General features: G+C 39.1%; 1 protein-coding gene across 3 annotated transcripts in view; it reads right to left on the reverse strand.

Moving 5' to 3' along the window:
• The window catches only part of KIF1B (kinesin family member 1B), a 79190-nt gene extending 61875 nt beyond the window's left edge, over positions 1-17315 (reverse strand). For all 3 annotated transcript variants that reach the window (XM_010137102.1, XM_010137028.1, XM_010137174.1), the window contains exons 1-3: positions 17122-17315; positions 2568-2644; positions 309-488 (exon numbers count right to left, since the gene is read on the reverse strand). In XM_010137102.1, the coding sequence (XP_010135404.1) occupies positions 309-488; positions 2568-2644; positions 17122-17227 (363 nt within the window). In that variant the 5' untranslated portion in view covers positions 17228-17315. The remainder of the gene's footprint in view (positions 1-308; positions 489-2567; positions 2645-17121) is intronic.
• Between the last annotated feature and the right edge of the window lie 297 nt (positions 17316-17612).

The following is a 17612-nucleotide window of genomic DNA, read 5'->3' on the forward strand; positions in this document are numbered from 1 at the left end:
GCTGAACACAAAGCGCTTAAGTGCTATCCTAGCCAAAGTCAGAGAAGGAGACAACCCAGGGAATAAGACATTTTGATTTACTAGTTCATTGGGGAAGTTGAGAAATTGGATGTAGGAATAACACGGAGTATATAATACAATTAAAAAAAGTAACGCGGGAAAATTACTCATAATGCTTCTTTTCCCCAGTGGCTTTCCTTCACTTCAGAAGCAAGCTGCAGTTGTCTGTTAACTGTTATTGCAATACAAAGAGAGCGTAACAGCAACGTGCTATAAAAAGCAAATCTCCTTTCTGGCTTCTGCTCTACCTGGGGGATTATGCCTGCTTGGCTCTCCTCCTGCTTGCCCATCATTGTGTAGGATTTCCCAGCTCCAGTTTGTCCATAAGCAAAAATGCAAACATTGTAGCCCTCAAAAGCATGCAGTAACATCTCCTTCCCGATGTCATTGTACACACGGCTCTGAGATGCAAAGCAGGGATCTTCAGGCTGAAAAGACATAAAAACAGCATAAATACAGTCTTAAAGCAACTGCTTTTTTTTTTTCTATTTCTATCTTCTATTTAAGGTCAATGCCTTAGGAAGAGGTAAATGTAGCACCTATTTTTTTTAGGTTTTTTTTATTTTACACACGGCTTTTTCCCAAGGCAGCACCAGCTGCAGAAGAATGACAATGACAGCCCTTGCAAGACCACTCCATCAATGCTGAAGAAACAATCTGCACAACCAACCAATTCTGTTCTGAAACACTCTCCTGTTGACACTACTGGGAAAGTTTTGTCAAAGACCACTAACAAACAAGATTCAGGGTATCTGGGAGGAGGGAGGCAGGGGGAGAAAATTAAAAGTAGAGTTCAGAGTAAATACAAATGAATAAAGAGCTGGAAGCTACAAAAATCCCACAGTGGCTGGTCCTGACAAAGGCTCCGAAAGGTAGCAGAGAGAAAAGGGAAGCAAAAGTTGCTTGGGTTTACTTTGCTGTTTTGTTTGGGGGTTTGGGTTTTTTCAAGACTGACAGAGTGTAAACAAATCATTAAGATGACTAATTTTTTCTTGCTGCTGTCTGATTCCACTCTCTAATCCAATTGAGGTTTCTGTTCACAACCACACTGGTGACAACAAAATCCCCAAGTAGGTCAATACATATTTCAAATTAGCAAGTAGCTGAACTAGTCAAGGTTCATTCTTCTACCACTAAACTCAAGGTTAACAATAAAATTGAAATATAACATCGAAAAAACCCCACACACTTGCAGATCTCAAGGCAAATGCAGAACCTGTTCAAAACAAAACTTCATGAACTGTAGAAATTAGTCCTCCCCCTAAAGCAGTGTGTTTTAGGCACTCAGTCACTGTACTGATCAGACTCCAACAACCAGTCACGAGGGGCAATCCATGCTGCAGCTCCAGACGTGCTACAGGTTATAAAAATACCGCAGAAAGGTGGATTCAGTGTACATGCTTTTCTTTCTGATATTCTCTTGGTCATTTAGGAAAGTCCTTGGTAAATACGTTTGGAAAAGTTATCAAACTAATAACTGCCTACACAAACCACAAGAGACTGTACAGATAACATACCACTGAGCTGTGATTTTGTAGTAGGTCACTACACTGCATGCACTGAGGTTATTTTTAATCTAGCACTCTCTCTCCCTGAAATGTTGGATTTTAATATTACTTGTTCCTGAAATCAAGACAAATTCAACTGTGTGACATTTTAACGTTAGGATCGAGGTTTTATCAGACCATTTTTTTCCCTTGATACTGCTTATCCGCTAGTTTTCAGGAATTACGTTCATAACGTTCCTCTGGCTGATCCTGTAATCTGTTTGCATGGCTGCTCTGGAAGATTCAGTAGAGAGTTGCACAAATCCAAGTTTTTCATCACGAAAATGATCTTGTTAGCCACAGATTTCCTCAGAGATATTACGTCTTGTTTGCACCAAGTTACTAAAATTAATCTTACCAGAAATGCAGTATCCCTTATTTCTGTATCTTTTGAGAAAATAAGGCAGGGGAGGGGCAGATGGCAGAACACCACAGTTCTGCTGTAGAACAATGACTGGAAGTCAGCAGGACCTTAGCACCAATTCACGGGAGGGTGGGGCAGACCAGCGAGATGGAGATGAGAGTTTATTGTTTTTGCAGCTATTGAAAACATGGATCACCACCACCTCTTTTCCAGATAAGACAAGGGAACAGACTACATCTCTCCTTGAACTGCATGAACTTTAGCAACTTTCACTCTAAGAGCAGAAATGAATTAACTGTGGTTCACGTGTCCTTCAAATAGTTAGAGCACAACAATGTTGGAGAACATTTTTTAGTAATCTTTCAAATATTTACCGCTTGTTACCAAACTCCATGTGTTTACCTTTGTATTCTCCCCCAAAACACGAAAAGACAACACACAATGACAAGCTTTTAACCTGAATGAGGATGAGAGAGAGAGACAGCAGCAGAAACATCTGACAGTGACGGTACGATCAGAAGAGAATGCAGTTAAATCAAGCTAATCAACAACAAAGCCAACCCAAACAAAACAGGATTTTTTGTGAAAGAACTTACCGATGTGTGGGACCAATAGGAGTGGTCAAAGCTGAAGGACTTTGGTGCTTCCTTAGGATTCTTTGGGTTGATAATACCTAGAGGAAACAAAATTCAAACTCTTAGCTAACTTTACATTTAGGAGCAGAACCAATAAGGTTGCTGACCCAAGTGTTCACAGAGTTGTCACACTACACAGAAGTAATAAAATTGAAATAATAGACTCAAAGCTTCCTAATACTCTACTTCTGTAGGCCCTACTTGAAATAAGTCAAGGGAAAAAAAATCCTAGAAGGAATGCTGTTGCTAAACAAAATTCTGCTGTTGGACAGAATATCAGAGGTAGATCCCAGTCCCTTCGCTTTTAGAATATGACAGGCTTTTAGGAGTCAGAGGATATTACCAGGAAGAAGATCCAAAACACAAAGTGTTCAAGAATCTGGTGATTTCACAGCAGCACTACTCAAGTCTATCTTGAAATGCATGTTACACAGTACAAGAGGTCATTGTAGAAGGATTTTCTTTAAAAAGCTCAGTATTTCCAAGGCATGGAAGAAGATATGAAAAGAGTTGGATCTACAGACATTTCAGGGATTATCCGCATAGTTCATTTCAATGTTCTTGTACGTGCACAAATCCGTCAGACAGGTTTTTAATAGGATTGACATCAATTGAACCATCCAAATAAGGGTAAATGTTCTTACTGTATACAGCCGCTGAATCCCACAGTGACCCCAACCAACTTTTGTACTTTTTGTCTTTGGAATTTCAGTGTAATATATGATGACCTTATGATGAAGTTCACACACACAAGAAGTCAGAATGAAAAAATACATGTGTTATAAATTGGCCTTTTTAAGTCCCATCCAAAAAGCTGACCGCCAATTCCCTTTTCAGCTCTTGCAATTCTTGACTTAATTTTCTTTCCAAGGTATTCATATATAAGAATCTAGGAATCTTCAGGAGAGTTAACTGATTGAACACTTGACAAATACCAGAATAAACACACTCGGCAAATAAAGTCCAAATGTTTTCTTATCGGCACATGTGTAAATTTCATCCTCTTTTCTTTTTCTCAGACCCTCTAATTCTTTCAGTATTTGACCCACACCTGTGCATTCCCCACAGATCATGAAAGCTCTTCCAGGTATTTTTGGGGTTGTTCTTTTTGTGGTTTTTTTTCCCAGAAACAAAACAGCTTCCTATAACCTTTGTCTGGGGTGGGGAGAGTAATGCACAATGGCTTCAGCTGTTGTCTTAAAAGCACGCAGGACATCTGTAATAGAAGGGTAATTTATAAGCACAACTCTTGCTGCAGAAGTGAATCTCTACTGCTGTCTTCTTTTCAGTACTACAGTGCTGGAAATACTTAAATCCATTATTTCTAGCAGTTATTTTCAACATCACCTGCATAAGCAGGGTCTGTAAAGAGGAAAACTCTTGAGAATATAAAAATTAAATAAATCACCTTAGACTTCCACACACCCTACTCCACCTAAGCAGTAATCTGCCTTTGGGAGTGATACACTCTAACAGTGCAAACAATATCTACAAAGCAAGAAGCTATACGAAGGTGCTGACAGTCTTCTTGGGGATGATTTACACCCTGATACCATCAGGGTCATCCTAAACAAAGGATGTGTATTTCTCAAATATACATGCCAGTTAGGTTATGCTTGGTGAGACAGGGGCTTCTCCCTTTCCTTCCGTGATAAATAAAAAAATTACAATACTCATCTCTTATCATTTCAAACATGAACTTAACATCATGTTGCACAGAAATCTCTGAAAATGTGGTTACAGAACCCCATTAAAATTAAAGCACTCCTCTACAAGATGCTGTGTCCTTGAGCCGGGCTGTGGTCCAAAATTAATGTGGAGAAAAGATCCCTGTCTGGATTGCAAATAGCAACAGTTGCTACTCTATTTCGTGCGGCCAACTCCATTTCACTTGGATGCACCTTGTGCTGACATTCTTGCCTTATGAAAGCTGACAGGCATGCAAAGCCAATGAATAACACGACTTGCACCAGTACAGTATCAAATGGCAAAAATGCTTGTGGGTTTGGACAGCAACGTGGGCATCAACACATAACAAACTGGTAACCTAAGCCATAGCGCTTTAGTGTCCCTTCACGAGTTTTGAGCAAACAGTAGTACTTTTACAGCAAACGCTATTAAACCAGCTCTAAAGATAAAGTGAACAAATACCAAATCCCAGAAGACAACTCCCCTGTCCCACACTTAAATCAGTTCTCTCCTTTCAGTGTATTCCAGACTGCTACAATTCAACAACTTCTCATTTCTCATTCAATTATTTAACAAAGCTCTGAAAGGTAAGGAAGAAATAAGATTCTGTACCCAGAAGTTCTGACCCAAAAAAGCAGTAAAACAAAAAAAACAAAACCAAAATCAAACAATCTCTGCATTAGTTCAATGTAACAACCTGTGGGGGTGAACAATGTTGTTATCTTCAGTGTTTTTGAGAGGAGTCATGGCTACGGAAAGGGAGGAGCAACTACAGTGCATTTGCAATGTTGTCCTGGAAATGGGGAACTCCTGGCCTGGCAAACTGTGCAGGCAATCAAGACAAGCAGAAGCCTAGCTACATCTTCACTGACCTAGAAACACGTTTTTTTACCACAATCCAAAACCACATGTTGGTTACCCAAATGTCACATGGGTGCAGTTTTACTTTAAGATGCAACTGCAATCACAAGAGAGAGTTTTGATCTCAATTCTTGAAATATCACAGTGAAATAGCAAGCATTCATCAGTTTTATCAATTTCATATTGTTGTTTATAAGCAAAGAAGACATTTCTCTTGGCCAAGGCAAAGCCACACTTGGTCTCTCCAAGGAAACAAGAATTGCCTTCTAAGATTCTCCTGTGTCAGAAACAGACAACAAGCAGCAGAAATTTCAGTACTATTCAAAACCAGGTTTGATGTGAAAACACACATTTCCCATTAATTGTTTTTAAAAATTAAAAATCTCTAGGAAAAGTCCACCACTTGCAAAAAGATGGCAAAGAAGCCACACACTTAATCGGAGTAGCTTGTTTTTCCACTCAGCTCACTGTGCATAAAGTCACACTGGCCACCCATGAAAGACAAGGTCTCTAGCTATGCAACAGAGTCAGTGTCTGGAAAGACATCACAAGCTTGCCAGTACTGCTTCATCCTGCTTGCTTTCAAGCTTAAATTTGATCCATCACATTTGTGAAGAGTGAAGTCCAGGCTATGCAACTTAAGCAAGTTGTTCTACTCTGTCTCAATTTTTATTTGGATTATTTTCTCAGACAAGTTTTTCTCAGCTCCTTCACTCTAAGTCCCATGTCCAGCTCACTTTCTAGGATGTGTGTTTTTGCAAAGCGTATCTTGAGAAGCGTATCAGGAGACGGAGATTTAACGTGCAAGAAGGCAGCTCTGTCAGAGGTTGGGAATGCAGCTGCCTGGCCAAAACCTTCCACTGCAGCACGAATGGCTCAGAGACAACCTCCCAGGTGCCAGGAGCTCTGCATGTTGTCCCTCACTACTGTGATCCAGTCGCAGCCTTTTCACTCCACTTCTAGTCCAAGCCTGAAGACTATTTATCCCCATTCCTGTTTCTCACATGGAGTCTACATCCTCCATTTTCAGAATCACTGGTTTAATGGAATTTTGTCTACAAATTAATCCAGCAGAGCTGACTGATTGAGAAAATATAAGATTACAGCCTCAGCAGATTTCAATCGGACAGAAATCACCTTCCTTTGGAACACTGAGCACCACGGGGGTACCTACTATCGTCAGTCAAGTCTGATGTGGTCTGAGTCTGAACCAAGTGATGAGATAAGGCATCTGAAAGAAGATGGTGAGGCAGCTAAGAAACCAGGAATTTGAACTGAAGTAACTGACCTGACTTGGAGATGTGCATTGCATCAAGTATCTTCTTCAGAGCGACAAGCGGTCCATGAAATTGAGCTACTTTTAAAGGAAGCTAATGGATATTTCTGAAGAAATTAAAAGACTTCCTATAGTACAGTTTATCCTAATGGTTCATAGGTCAAGCTGGGAAAAAAAGGAATGATCATGCAGAAATTAGACTGAGTGGGCAACAGTGATTTTATGCAGCATGTGGTTCAGCAAGCTGTGTTTTCAGCTGAACAAGGAAACAAGTAAAATTAAAAAGGTAAGAGGACTGTTTCCAGTGTCTCAAATAGCCACAAGAACACTAAAAGCTTCTCAGATATTTTGTTTGGTTTTTTAAAACCATGAAGGCCAAGATGAATTGTATTAGGGAATCATGAAATAGGTCATAATCTATCTCCTCTCACCACAGCAGACTCAGGGCATGGTACACAAGCTAATGGTTTAATTACAGAGCCTCAGGAAATGAGAAAGGCAATAAGGCAGACGATCACAGCAGGAACACATTAATGGTCTTTTTATCTTACAGAATAAATTTGTTTATCTGCTATTTCAAAGGTCCAATGTGGCAATTAACTCTTCTGTTTGCAAACTGACACTACCGCTTTGTGCTGCAGCTATAATGAGTTACCAGCAGCATGGCACCGTAGCAACTTTGAATGCTGGACTTAGCCTAAGCCGCCAGTTTCTGAGAAACTCAATCCCTTTCTCAGGCCCCTTGCTTCACCAAAAGCCAACTTCTCAAGTCATGTGGAATCTTTCAGCTTTCCACATGGTAAGGTTTCTGCATCAATCAAACTGGAAGGGATGTTTTACCAAATCACCATGTCCCATCCCATTCCTACTGAAAAAGGTTACACATGTAACTCAGAAATGTGGAAATGATGAAGTAAGTTGAAGATATTCTTCTCCTACTACAGTGTCTAAAAACTCTTCCAGGATACCATAGCAACCACAGTTTGGGTTAATGTCCATCATTTACCTTTGGAATGGAAGGCTGAGGAAAAGGATGGGAATATTCATGGTTTTAAAATGAATAAATTGTTCATTTGGTTGAGGGAGATGATTACCCATATTATTCCCTTTCTTTATTTGAATTACGAATTTCCAGAAATTTTGAATAATACACTTCAGCTTAAGACATAATATTTACATCAGTTTTCTGACTTATTAAGTAAATAGAAGTAAAAGTAATTACATGTCACAAATTGATATCAAATTCAAATAAAAGCGCATTGTGTTAACAGCTATGCAGCATTACCATTTAATTTGAAGCAGTTTATTTAATACCACTGCCACCCCAACCTAGAGACACAGCTTGCATTTTAAAAGCTTCTTTCTCTTTACAGTTATACAGAAAGCTGCTTTACACCATCTGAGGTGCCCTTCTAAGCAAGAGTAATCCACATATTCTCCGAAACTGAAATCATGTAAACAACTCTCTTCAGCTACTTAGCTGTTTAACTTCGGTGGGTGTTTTTTGATAACTACAAACATTTGAGTACTATACATCACTTACCAAAAGGTAAGGAAACCAACAGGATTAAAACCAATTTCTTCACACCAAATAATCTAAAATTTGGTGTCACTACATAAAACCCACATACTTTAACCCATTACTCATACAAAAGAAGCATGTAATAGGTGCAGTACAGCCGCCAAGAGTTTGAGAGAAAGCAGAAAAACCAGTGAAGGAACTGTGATTTTAGATGTGCTGCATCAACAGTAATAAACCAATCTCCACAAAACATTTGGATTTTAACATGCCCTTACTTAAACAGGCAACTTCATTTCCTGGCATAAGGTACTTCCACAGTCCATCCTACTTGTTCCTTAATTAACATTTTCCATACCATCCACCATCTGCTTTACCAGCTAGCACAAAAATAACATACACTTTCAACCTTTCAAATTTATAAGATTTGAAATCAATTGCTGGGTTTTAATTTTAGAAAAAAGTGTTTGCAAGCTTTGAAAGACCACCTTGCTGCTGAAACGGTACCCATAGATTTTGTAATAGATATTAATTTCGCATTCGCCATTTTGGACAGCTAAACTTTTTTGCCTTACAATCCGACCTCGATTTGCTGAAACTGAAATTCAAAAAGTACACCTCAAATATGCACTTTATATTATTACCAGAGCATGGAGCACAACAGAGAGCTGATGCAAAGTTATAGTCCTTTAGGCTACTCTGAACTAAAAGCAGCATGCTCTTGTCTTCTTACCCCTTCCTAAACAAACACATTCCCACTTGAAGCCTTCTTTTCTGGACTTACACTTCCAGGCTGCATTAAAACTAACCAAGTAAACAGACAGCGGGAAACCTACAAAGAGTGGAAAAAAAGAAAAAAAAAAAAAAAAAGCAAGCAAACTTAGCCAAGATCAGCCCCTCATTCCATTCTCATCCACTCAGCCACAAAAGTATTTTTGCAGGCACAAAGAATGACCAAAACTACTTCTTAACCACTTAAATCTCATGCCAGATTATGACACTGAATTTGTGGTCCAAGCCTAATCTGTTTTGACCCTGGTCAGCCCTGTTTCTCCACATGCCACAAATTTCGCAGGTTCAGTATCTGGGGATACAAACAAATAGGTCTTGGAATAGAGAGACAGAGCACAAAGCACACAAGAGTTAAGAACTGAAATTATTCTCTTATCCCCCATTGCATTTAAAATCAAGTCACTAGATTCAACAGCTCCACCTCTGTTAGCGATCAGAGTCATATGACAGGGCACTCTGCCATCAGACATGCCTCATATTAGTCACTGCAGGGTGCTCCAGAGAAGAACTGGCTAACTGCAGTTTGCCCTTCAGATAAACACCAGCAGACAGAATTAACTTGGGCTAAATCCTGGGATTAGTTGATACGCAGTCTGTGCTGACAGGGGGCACAGACTGATACATTAATATTTAAAAACAAACAAACAAACAATTGTCAATCAGAAATAAAGCCCAATAATGGTGAAAGTCAGGTATGGAACTGGAGACACTGAACTTCCATTGTTTGTGCAATACAACCTGCTTTCAGTCGTTTACCCCTTCCACTCCCTTAGCGCTACCACATCTGTCACTGCTGAAGGCACAAAGCCTCTTTAATTTCTACACATGAAATAAAATTAAGTTTCATCTCACGGAAAAGGCTTCACAGCAGTCTCAATAATTCTCCTCGTGGCAGCAGTAACCCCCACAGAGCACACATTCCTACCAAATGCCAACACATATTAAAAGGTAACAGCTAGCAAAAAAAGAAAAAAAAAAAAAGCATTGTCCTGTGTTCACTTTTGTTCTCATTATCACTGGTGAAGGAATAGGCAGAAATTTTTTAAAAAGCCATGCTAGTCTAGGCCAAAATTTGGAAGGGGTAACATTTGGGGAAATAAATACCAGATAGTTCATTTCTGTTCCTTCTTCAAACTCTACTTGAATCAACACAAGCAGTAGTTTTACTTTATGACGTCTGAATAATCAATTTAACCAATGTAAAAGCTCTGGGGCTTTCAGAATTGACTCCACAAGATCAAACTAACATTAAATATACAGTCTCTTAAAATGCATGGATCTGGAAAATATATCTGCGCCATCTGTAGACTGGAATGACAACAATGAGAACATGGTCGCTACTGAGAGCAGGGTGGAGCAGGCAGCCTTTATTTGTTGGAACGTGAAACACGTTTCCAAAGACACGTTTAATACCGGCTTCTTTCCTAGGCATACGTTGCAATCAGATATATGGCTATACTGTTTTTATAAGGCAGACTTTCAGGGTTGTTATTATAAGAGATAAATGAAGGGAAATGGACACTTCCAGCTTGTAAAGCAGTGCTTGCTTTTCAAAGCATTGTTTGCATTTTTCAAATCATTAAAAGGGAAGGAAACCAAGTAGAAGCTAAGAACAGCTCATTTGTAATTCAACTGGATTCTCTCCCCACTGTGGAATTTCAACGCTGTACTGGGAGAAAGGTTGGATGGGGGAGGGAGTTAGGTTCAATAGCACCAGAGCAAGGCAAACGCTTGTTCACAGAAGCTGCTAGAAAGCCGCTCTCATCCTCAGCTGCTCTTACAGATCCAAGTGCTATAAATACCATCTCTACAGCTGGTGTTCTTGGAGAACAGCATGCCAGCAGGCTTTGCACCAAGCGGGAGCTAGTCAAACCAGACTGTTCTACCTCTCCGAAAAGCTCAACCAAACCCATTCCAAACCTTCACTCTCAACTGATTACCTGAAAACATCCTATTGCAGAAGATGTCTATCAGGTCTAGGTCTGAACTGGCTAAGCCCATAGAGTCCAGCCAAATTCTTTCCTCACATATTTTCTGTATCAAGGCAGACTAAAAAGAAATTCTTCTCCCTTCACCACCTGCTTTTACTTGACTACATCTCCAAGAGCCACTGGCCTTCTCCAGAGGCCATTCTGGCATTCAGACACATGCCAGCACTCCATTAAGAGGACACCGGAACCCTGGAGAATCAGTTCTGCCAGCCTCGATATTCTCAAGGATTCATGAAATGAAAATATCCATTCTTATGTAGCTCCCGTTGACAACTTGTGTTTTCTTTATCTCTACTTGGATGTTGAAATAATGGGCCACCTTTCAGCATTTTATAAAAAGAATCCTCTCTAAAGCCTAGCTCTGTATCAGTGGGCACCAGTTCTGAAGGGCAAGCATTCCACAGTTTACTCACCACCGACAGAACCCTCTTCTGGGTTCATCAGTAATATTACCTCTCTCCTATAGTTCTATACTAACCCCCTAACATTTTCTTAAGCAGAATTAACACTTTGAGTTATTCTTACACCGTCATGAGAAAGGCTTTAGAAGGAAAACCAAACACCTAAAAAAATTCCACATTTTTTCCCTCTCCAATATTGTAGGGCATTTAGAGACAGTGATTAAGACAGACTTAGGGACAAGCAACAGATATCCTTAACCCTGCAAAACATAAAGAGCTCTAATGTTCACACGTAGAGCCTTTGCTTTTCTGCGTTCAGCAATGCCTCACTCAACATTTTATGACTCTTACTCCTAGAATGACCCAGTACTGTTAGAAAAAAACTGAAGCAGCAAGAACCACTCCCCACCAAACTCCACTCCTGCAACAACTATTTAAAGAGAATAGCAACTGCCTCCATTTTCTCTGTGAGACAAACTTGCATTCCAGACTTCTCTTGTCTGTTACTTGCAACAAATGTAGTAACTGGTAGCAGGACATGCACCAAACCAGCAAAAAGCTTTCAAAAAAGTCTTACAAAAAAAAAAAAAAGCTGCATGCAGAAAAAGCACCACACAAGACCCAGTGCTTCCCAGTAGGCACAAGTCATTAGAAATGGGGTATGGCTATCTTTTTGAGTTATCTAAAATTATTAACTGTCAGAACACAGATTGAGAGTCAAGACAGAAATCTATCTACGAAAATTAATCCTCCCACCTATTCTGTACTTTCATTGAAAACATCTCATCAAGAGAAGAAAAAAAGTTGTTATTAGGTAGGATAACTACAATGAACTCTTTTGCTTTTCTTTTCTACTTCTGTAGCAAATGCTACTTAAATTACTTTACTACCCACATGTACTCAGTGCTGGTCTAAATAAAAGCCAGTTTCTTATCAGGCCTTTTCTCTTCAGTAATTTAGACCAAAGATTACTTCCAGGATACAAATTCCTTCATGAAACTATTTAAACTATGCTTACAGAATACTACTGCAGGAAAAAAAACCCTAATCTATCATTCTCCTGAAGACGCATGCACACAATATGGTTTCTTGTCCATTCAGCATATCTTTTCATTAAGAAAACAGTTAAAAATTAGATCAGAAAGATCAGCAAAACATACCTCCCCCCCTCCCCCTTAAGGATTAAGTTTCTCTGAAAGTGCTCACTACTTTTTAGAGCTCATCATCATGGCTTGGCTTCGCGGACGAAGATTTGGGAAGGGCTTTACCCATGCTTACTGCTACATAACAATGAAAAAGGCAAAATGTAACAACACCCTTGCCAAAATATGGCAATAAAGCACTGGCTGAATACTGAGGTTACCCTGTTCTAGGAACCTTCCAGTAGCTTGAACCTGTGGTGTTATTGTTCAAATATCAGCAATTTTAGTATTATATTTTAAGTATCACTAATATAGACAAAACCACCATAAACCAAAAGCCTTTTAAGTCCTGTTTTTCCACCCATTTTTATTTTGCTCCAGAACAATTGCATAAAGCAGGACACATATTAAAAGAAAAAGTAAAGAAAAAACCCAAACAGGAAAGTTTATTAATTTTATTTCAATATTCAGGTTTAGACCAGAGGTTATAACATTTAGAGAGAAAATAATCCAATCAATCATTAGAAAAAAAAAATTTTCCCCTCAACCTCTGCAAATTAACTCCAGAAAGCCTTACGAAGCTTTTCCAGTGCCAGGGGTGTCTGCTTGAGAACCGAACAGCCATATGCCTACAGCAGCAGCTGCGACTATTGTTACTGCCAGATGGGACCACTCCACCGCGCCTGTTTCCATTAAACATCCGACACCTTGAGCAGTCCACAAAAGAACCTTCCAACATTACCAAGCCACAGAGACAGAGTTAAAATCCTAACAGGTAATTTTCAGTTGCACTCACATCTTGCCATACAACCTTGACTGTGCAGGTGCATTTCTGCGTTCATGGCAAAGCATAATAAACAATAATCTCAGATGAACTATTGCTTGAGAACTTTGGTTTACTCTGTCACTGGCACGCACAAGATGCTAAAACCTATTTTCATTCATCTAGTGCACAGTTAGTGTAACATCAATTGCAGAGACATATTCCAAGTACGATACTTTATTTCCCATTTAGCTTTTTCAAAGAATAAACTAGCTGAACTCTTTACAAGTGATGAAAATCTAGATGCTGTCTTGAAGCTATGAGCTTGAACCTCTGCTTCATTTTAGTTTGTTTTTATTCAGGCATTATTTATTTACAGACAGGACTATCAAAACACTTAAACAACAGAAAAAAACCCCCAACCAACCAAATAAAAAGCCCAAACAAAAACAAAATAAAAACCCCAGAAAATACAAAACACTAGGGAAGTTTTTAGGCACAAAATAGCTTAGCTCTTCATCTCAATAATCCAAGGAAGCAACTGCCAACTTTTTTTATTTGTTACATGTCAAAACCCAATACAAGAATGAGTACAAGAACTAGCAACACAGAAAATACTCTCAGATCTAGAGCTCATCTTTCATCCCATGTATGACACAGCAGAATCTTCTTCCCACTCACCAGAACAACAGTAATTAATGAATTGGGCAGGCAATAAGTAATTAATACACTTTGGGTAAGACGCACTGCTGTAAATCATTCCAAACAAAAAGAAGTGAAAAAGTAGCAGTTAAAGACAAAACCTATTCAATAAGGCTATGCTTACAACCACTAACTATTTATCTCAAAAAGGTGCTTGCAAGTTTGACCTGGAGCACAATAAAGCACCTATCCAGTAATGTAAAGAAACCATTAAAGCAGGTAAATTTTCAGATTTATTTAAAAAGACTGAGCCCAGGAAAAGACAGAAGTGTTATTTCATAAGTTTTAGTCTGTTTCAGTATTAGGCGGGATTTTATCAATAAACTACCACCCCAAAAAGCAACTTAAAAGTCCACTGATGCCAAGTTTCATTTGAAACTTCATTTGAAAATATTCTGTAATAAGCAGAACATGAAACAAACAATACATTAGACAGTGCAAGCTAACCAATGGAAAGGACTGCCTCAGAGGGATCACCCCAGGGAATGAATTCTCTATAGGAAAAGTCCTCAGAGCCCACTAACTTCCCCCTTCTCTCCCCAGGAACCCCAGCATGGCTGACTCCACCACGGGCAATGCAACCGACACAGCTACACTGGACCTACCCCAAGTGGGTACGTGCACGTGACACGTACGGGCTTACGCTCCTATCTCCCAGTGACCCCAGTACAATGGGCGATGCAGATACACGCTTCAGAATGTAACTCCAAACGAAATCAAAGCATTTCAGTCAACCGAATCCACTTGCATTGCAGGTGCTTCTGAAAACAAACCTTCTGTTTCTTAAGATACTATCTAAGAGATAATAATAAAAAGCAATAATGGTCTTTTCTTTAATTAATCCCACTTGGTTATTGTTTTGGTAGAGTTTTTTTAAATCAGTAATTTGATGGTCACATTACCTGTTTTTTGGAAATCTTTTTGCATTCCCAAATTAACATAGTAGTAGGATTTTGCAGCTTCTAAGCTCTCCTGTTCTTATGAATTCCTCTATTACCCTTGCTTCTCCCATTTCCACTGAAGAACTTTTGGCAGTATCGTTCAAATGGATCCCATCTGCAATTAGATACGATCTGAGCAGCACAGGCTGCCTGCCAAAATACCAGCCCCTTAATGCAGGCAGCACATGTGACTTCAGCTGGACTGCAGGATTTCTGTTTTGCAGCATTTATTTTAAAAACATAAAGACTGACAATTCTTTAAGTGCGAGATACTGTATTACTGCAGCTCAATACAATCGCAACTATTAAGGGGTGGAGGAATTAATCTTGTCATCTTTGAATAGTAGACAAAAAAAAGGGGAAAAGACAGTTTGTTTATCAAGTACCAATTTCAAAATTTCCATGATTTGCATCCCAATTACTCACAATAACTGCTCTTAACACAGCAGGTTAAATACAGAACTGTATAAAGCTACCTTGTCATTTTTTAAACACTGAGAAATTATAAAGAAGCAGATCTAATATGGATCTTCATTAAAGGCTTTGATCTTCGCGGAGGAAATTATATAAAAGCCAGATAGGAAAACAAGTTAATTCTGTAGGACACCTCAAGTCCACAAGAAAGTTACACTTGTTTTGTTTCTAAAAGCAAAGTTACTGTGTAACGAAACTGAGAATACGCTTTCTAACCCAGCAGGATGTTCTGTTTTGCTGGCAAGCCCACTGAGAATGATGGACAACCCCAAAAGCTGCCAAATTCACACAAAAACTGTCAAACAAAAGTAGCACGTCAGGCATCAACCCTGGTGGCATTCTGACTTCAACAATATACTTCACTATGGGTGTCAAAAAACAGTTCTTTTTCATACATTCATTAAAAAAATAAATGGAATACACTGTGATGCACTTTATTATCTCTATACTGTTCTCCTTAAAATAATCCTAAGCACTTTGCCTCCGTTTCACCACAATGTAGTCTCTGCCTGTATCAGTCGACACATTTATAAAACTCACACCTGCACAAAGTTCAAACTCAGGACTCACAAAGGATTTGTAGAACTAGCTATGCCAATCAATACATAAAGAATTGAAGTTCAAGTACTGAAGTAACAGTCAAAATGCCTTCTTAGCTTTCAGACTTCACTCTGTCTTATCAATCCTCTTCATCACAATAGTCCATTAGGCTTTAATTCCCAGATAAGAGAACTTTAACTGACTCAAAGGCTTAAAATAGTCACTACCCAACACATCCTCAGCCTCTCAGATTTGCCTCCCGTCAACCTGATTACTGCACAAATGAAAAAATAACCTTCTGAAAGGCAAAATATCTAAGCCTTGATCATTTCACTGGCACATTTCAAGGTATGAAGCAGGAATTCCATAGGCTACAATTACCACTGAATTCCCTTTATTTTTAAATTGCTGCACAGATATGAGAGTCAGACACACTAATGTAACTTTCTGTACTGAGCTTTTAGCCAACAAATTCAGACCTTGATAATAAGCAGTTGAGTAACATAACTGTGAGGCTACAAAGACTGAGGGATCACGAAAAGGAATGAATCCTTGACAGAAATAACAACAAACCCTCTGTGAAACCTCGTCTGTATTAACAAGCATGAGTAAATACTCAAGGAATCAGACAGTGAAGTAACTCAGTGCTCTCTGAGTGTTACTTCCTACACCCCAGACAAGATGACTCTACTCAAATACCTAACAATGTAAAACTACTATAAGAAGAGCAGTTTATAAGTACAGCTATTAGTCTACACATGACCAACAACACTGCAGCAAATGGTATCAATACTGCCTTGACCTTAAAAGCATTAAAAAAACCACCAGCAATCAATAGTATGCCCATATTCATTTCCCCTAGAAGACTCTTCTCCCCCAAATTAGATCCACAACAATTATTTTAAAATCCTAACACTTCTAATCGGTTAGAAAATAAGATGATTTTATGTACTCTGTTATTTTGCTGTCGTTTAAATATCTGATCTGTAAAGTATAAAACTTGACATCCTTTACCCCAGCCTTCTCACTCAAACTACACGAAACAGAATAAGCATACCAAGAACTAAAGCACCAGACCTGAGCAGGAGTTATATCACAATTATCACGTGGTGGTCTGCAACATACCCGCGTATCTGTCAGCCCACATATACTCACTCACCTAAGTTAATAAAAGGTTTTCACTTTGGAATTCTAACTTCAACTTAAACAACTTCATCAAAATCAAGATACCCGTGATTTAGACTTTCTAGACAAATTGAGAGACAATCTAGTTTGTCTTGACAGCCTTAGAAGAGAATATTCCCTAAAAAGGTAATTCTAGATGATACAATGTACACAGTACTCCGTTTAGTCTGACAAAAAGACAAGGATTAAACAGGAAGGGAGAGGAGAAAGACTCCCTTATGAGACTAAAATAAACTTACTGGTTGAATTGCCTTGCATCTGGATGATACATTTGGATTCTTTGCTGGTTTCTCGGGAATTGAAGGGCCGTACCCGAACAGCCACCTTCACCGAAGCCCCCGACATCCTGGTTGCTTGTAGTGTGGTCAAGAAATTGGAAGTGAAGGGGTCAAGGGTGTTTCAAGTTATCCTTCTTGTTGGTGTTTTCTAAGGAGAAAAATATAATTCAGTTATTTAGAGCTATTGCATTCAAGATGTTGATAAAATTAGGGAGAGTCAAAATTGTCTGAAAATTTCAACTTCTGCTTTGCAATCACCCTCCTCACCCCAAGAAAGCTGTCACTTCAAAGACAGAACTGGAAATACACTGAAGAGCCACAGGTTTCTGTCACCTGCAGCAGTTCTTTTGAAGTGTACAGACATACTTGTTTTCATTACTCAGTTTTCTTCTCAGAAAGCAGGGATCCCAATACAATCTTCCCAATACGAAATGTCCCGGTTTGGGCTGAAA

This window comes from Buceros rhinoceros, unplaced genomic scaffold (assembly GCF_000710305.1).
Source record: "Buceros rhinoceros silvestris isolate BGI_N320 unplaced genomic scaffold, ASM71030v1 scaffold8620, whole genome shotgun sequence".
Lineage (NCBI taxonomy): Eukaryota > Metazoa > Chordata > Aves > Bucerotiformes > Bucerotidae > Buceros > Buceros rhinoceros.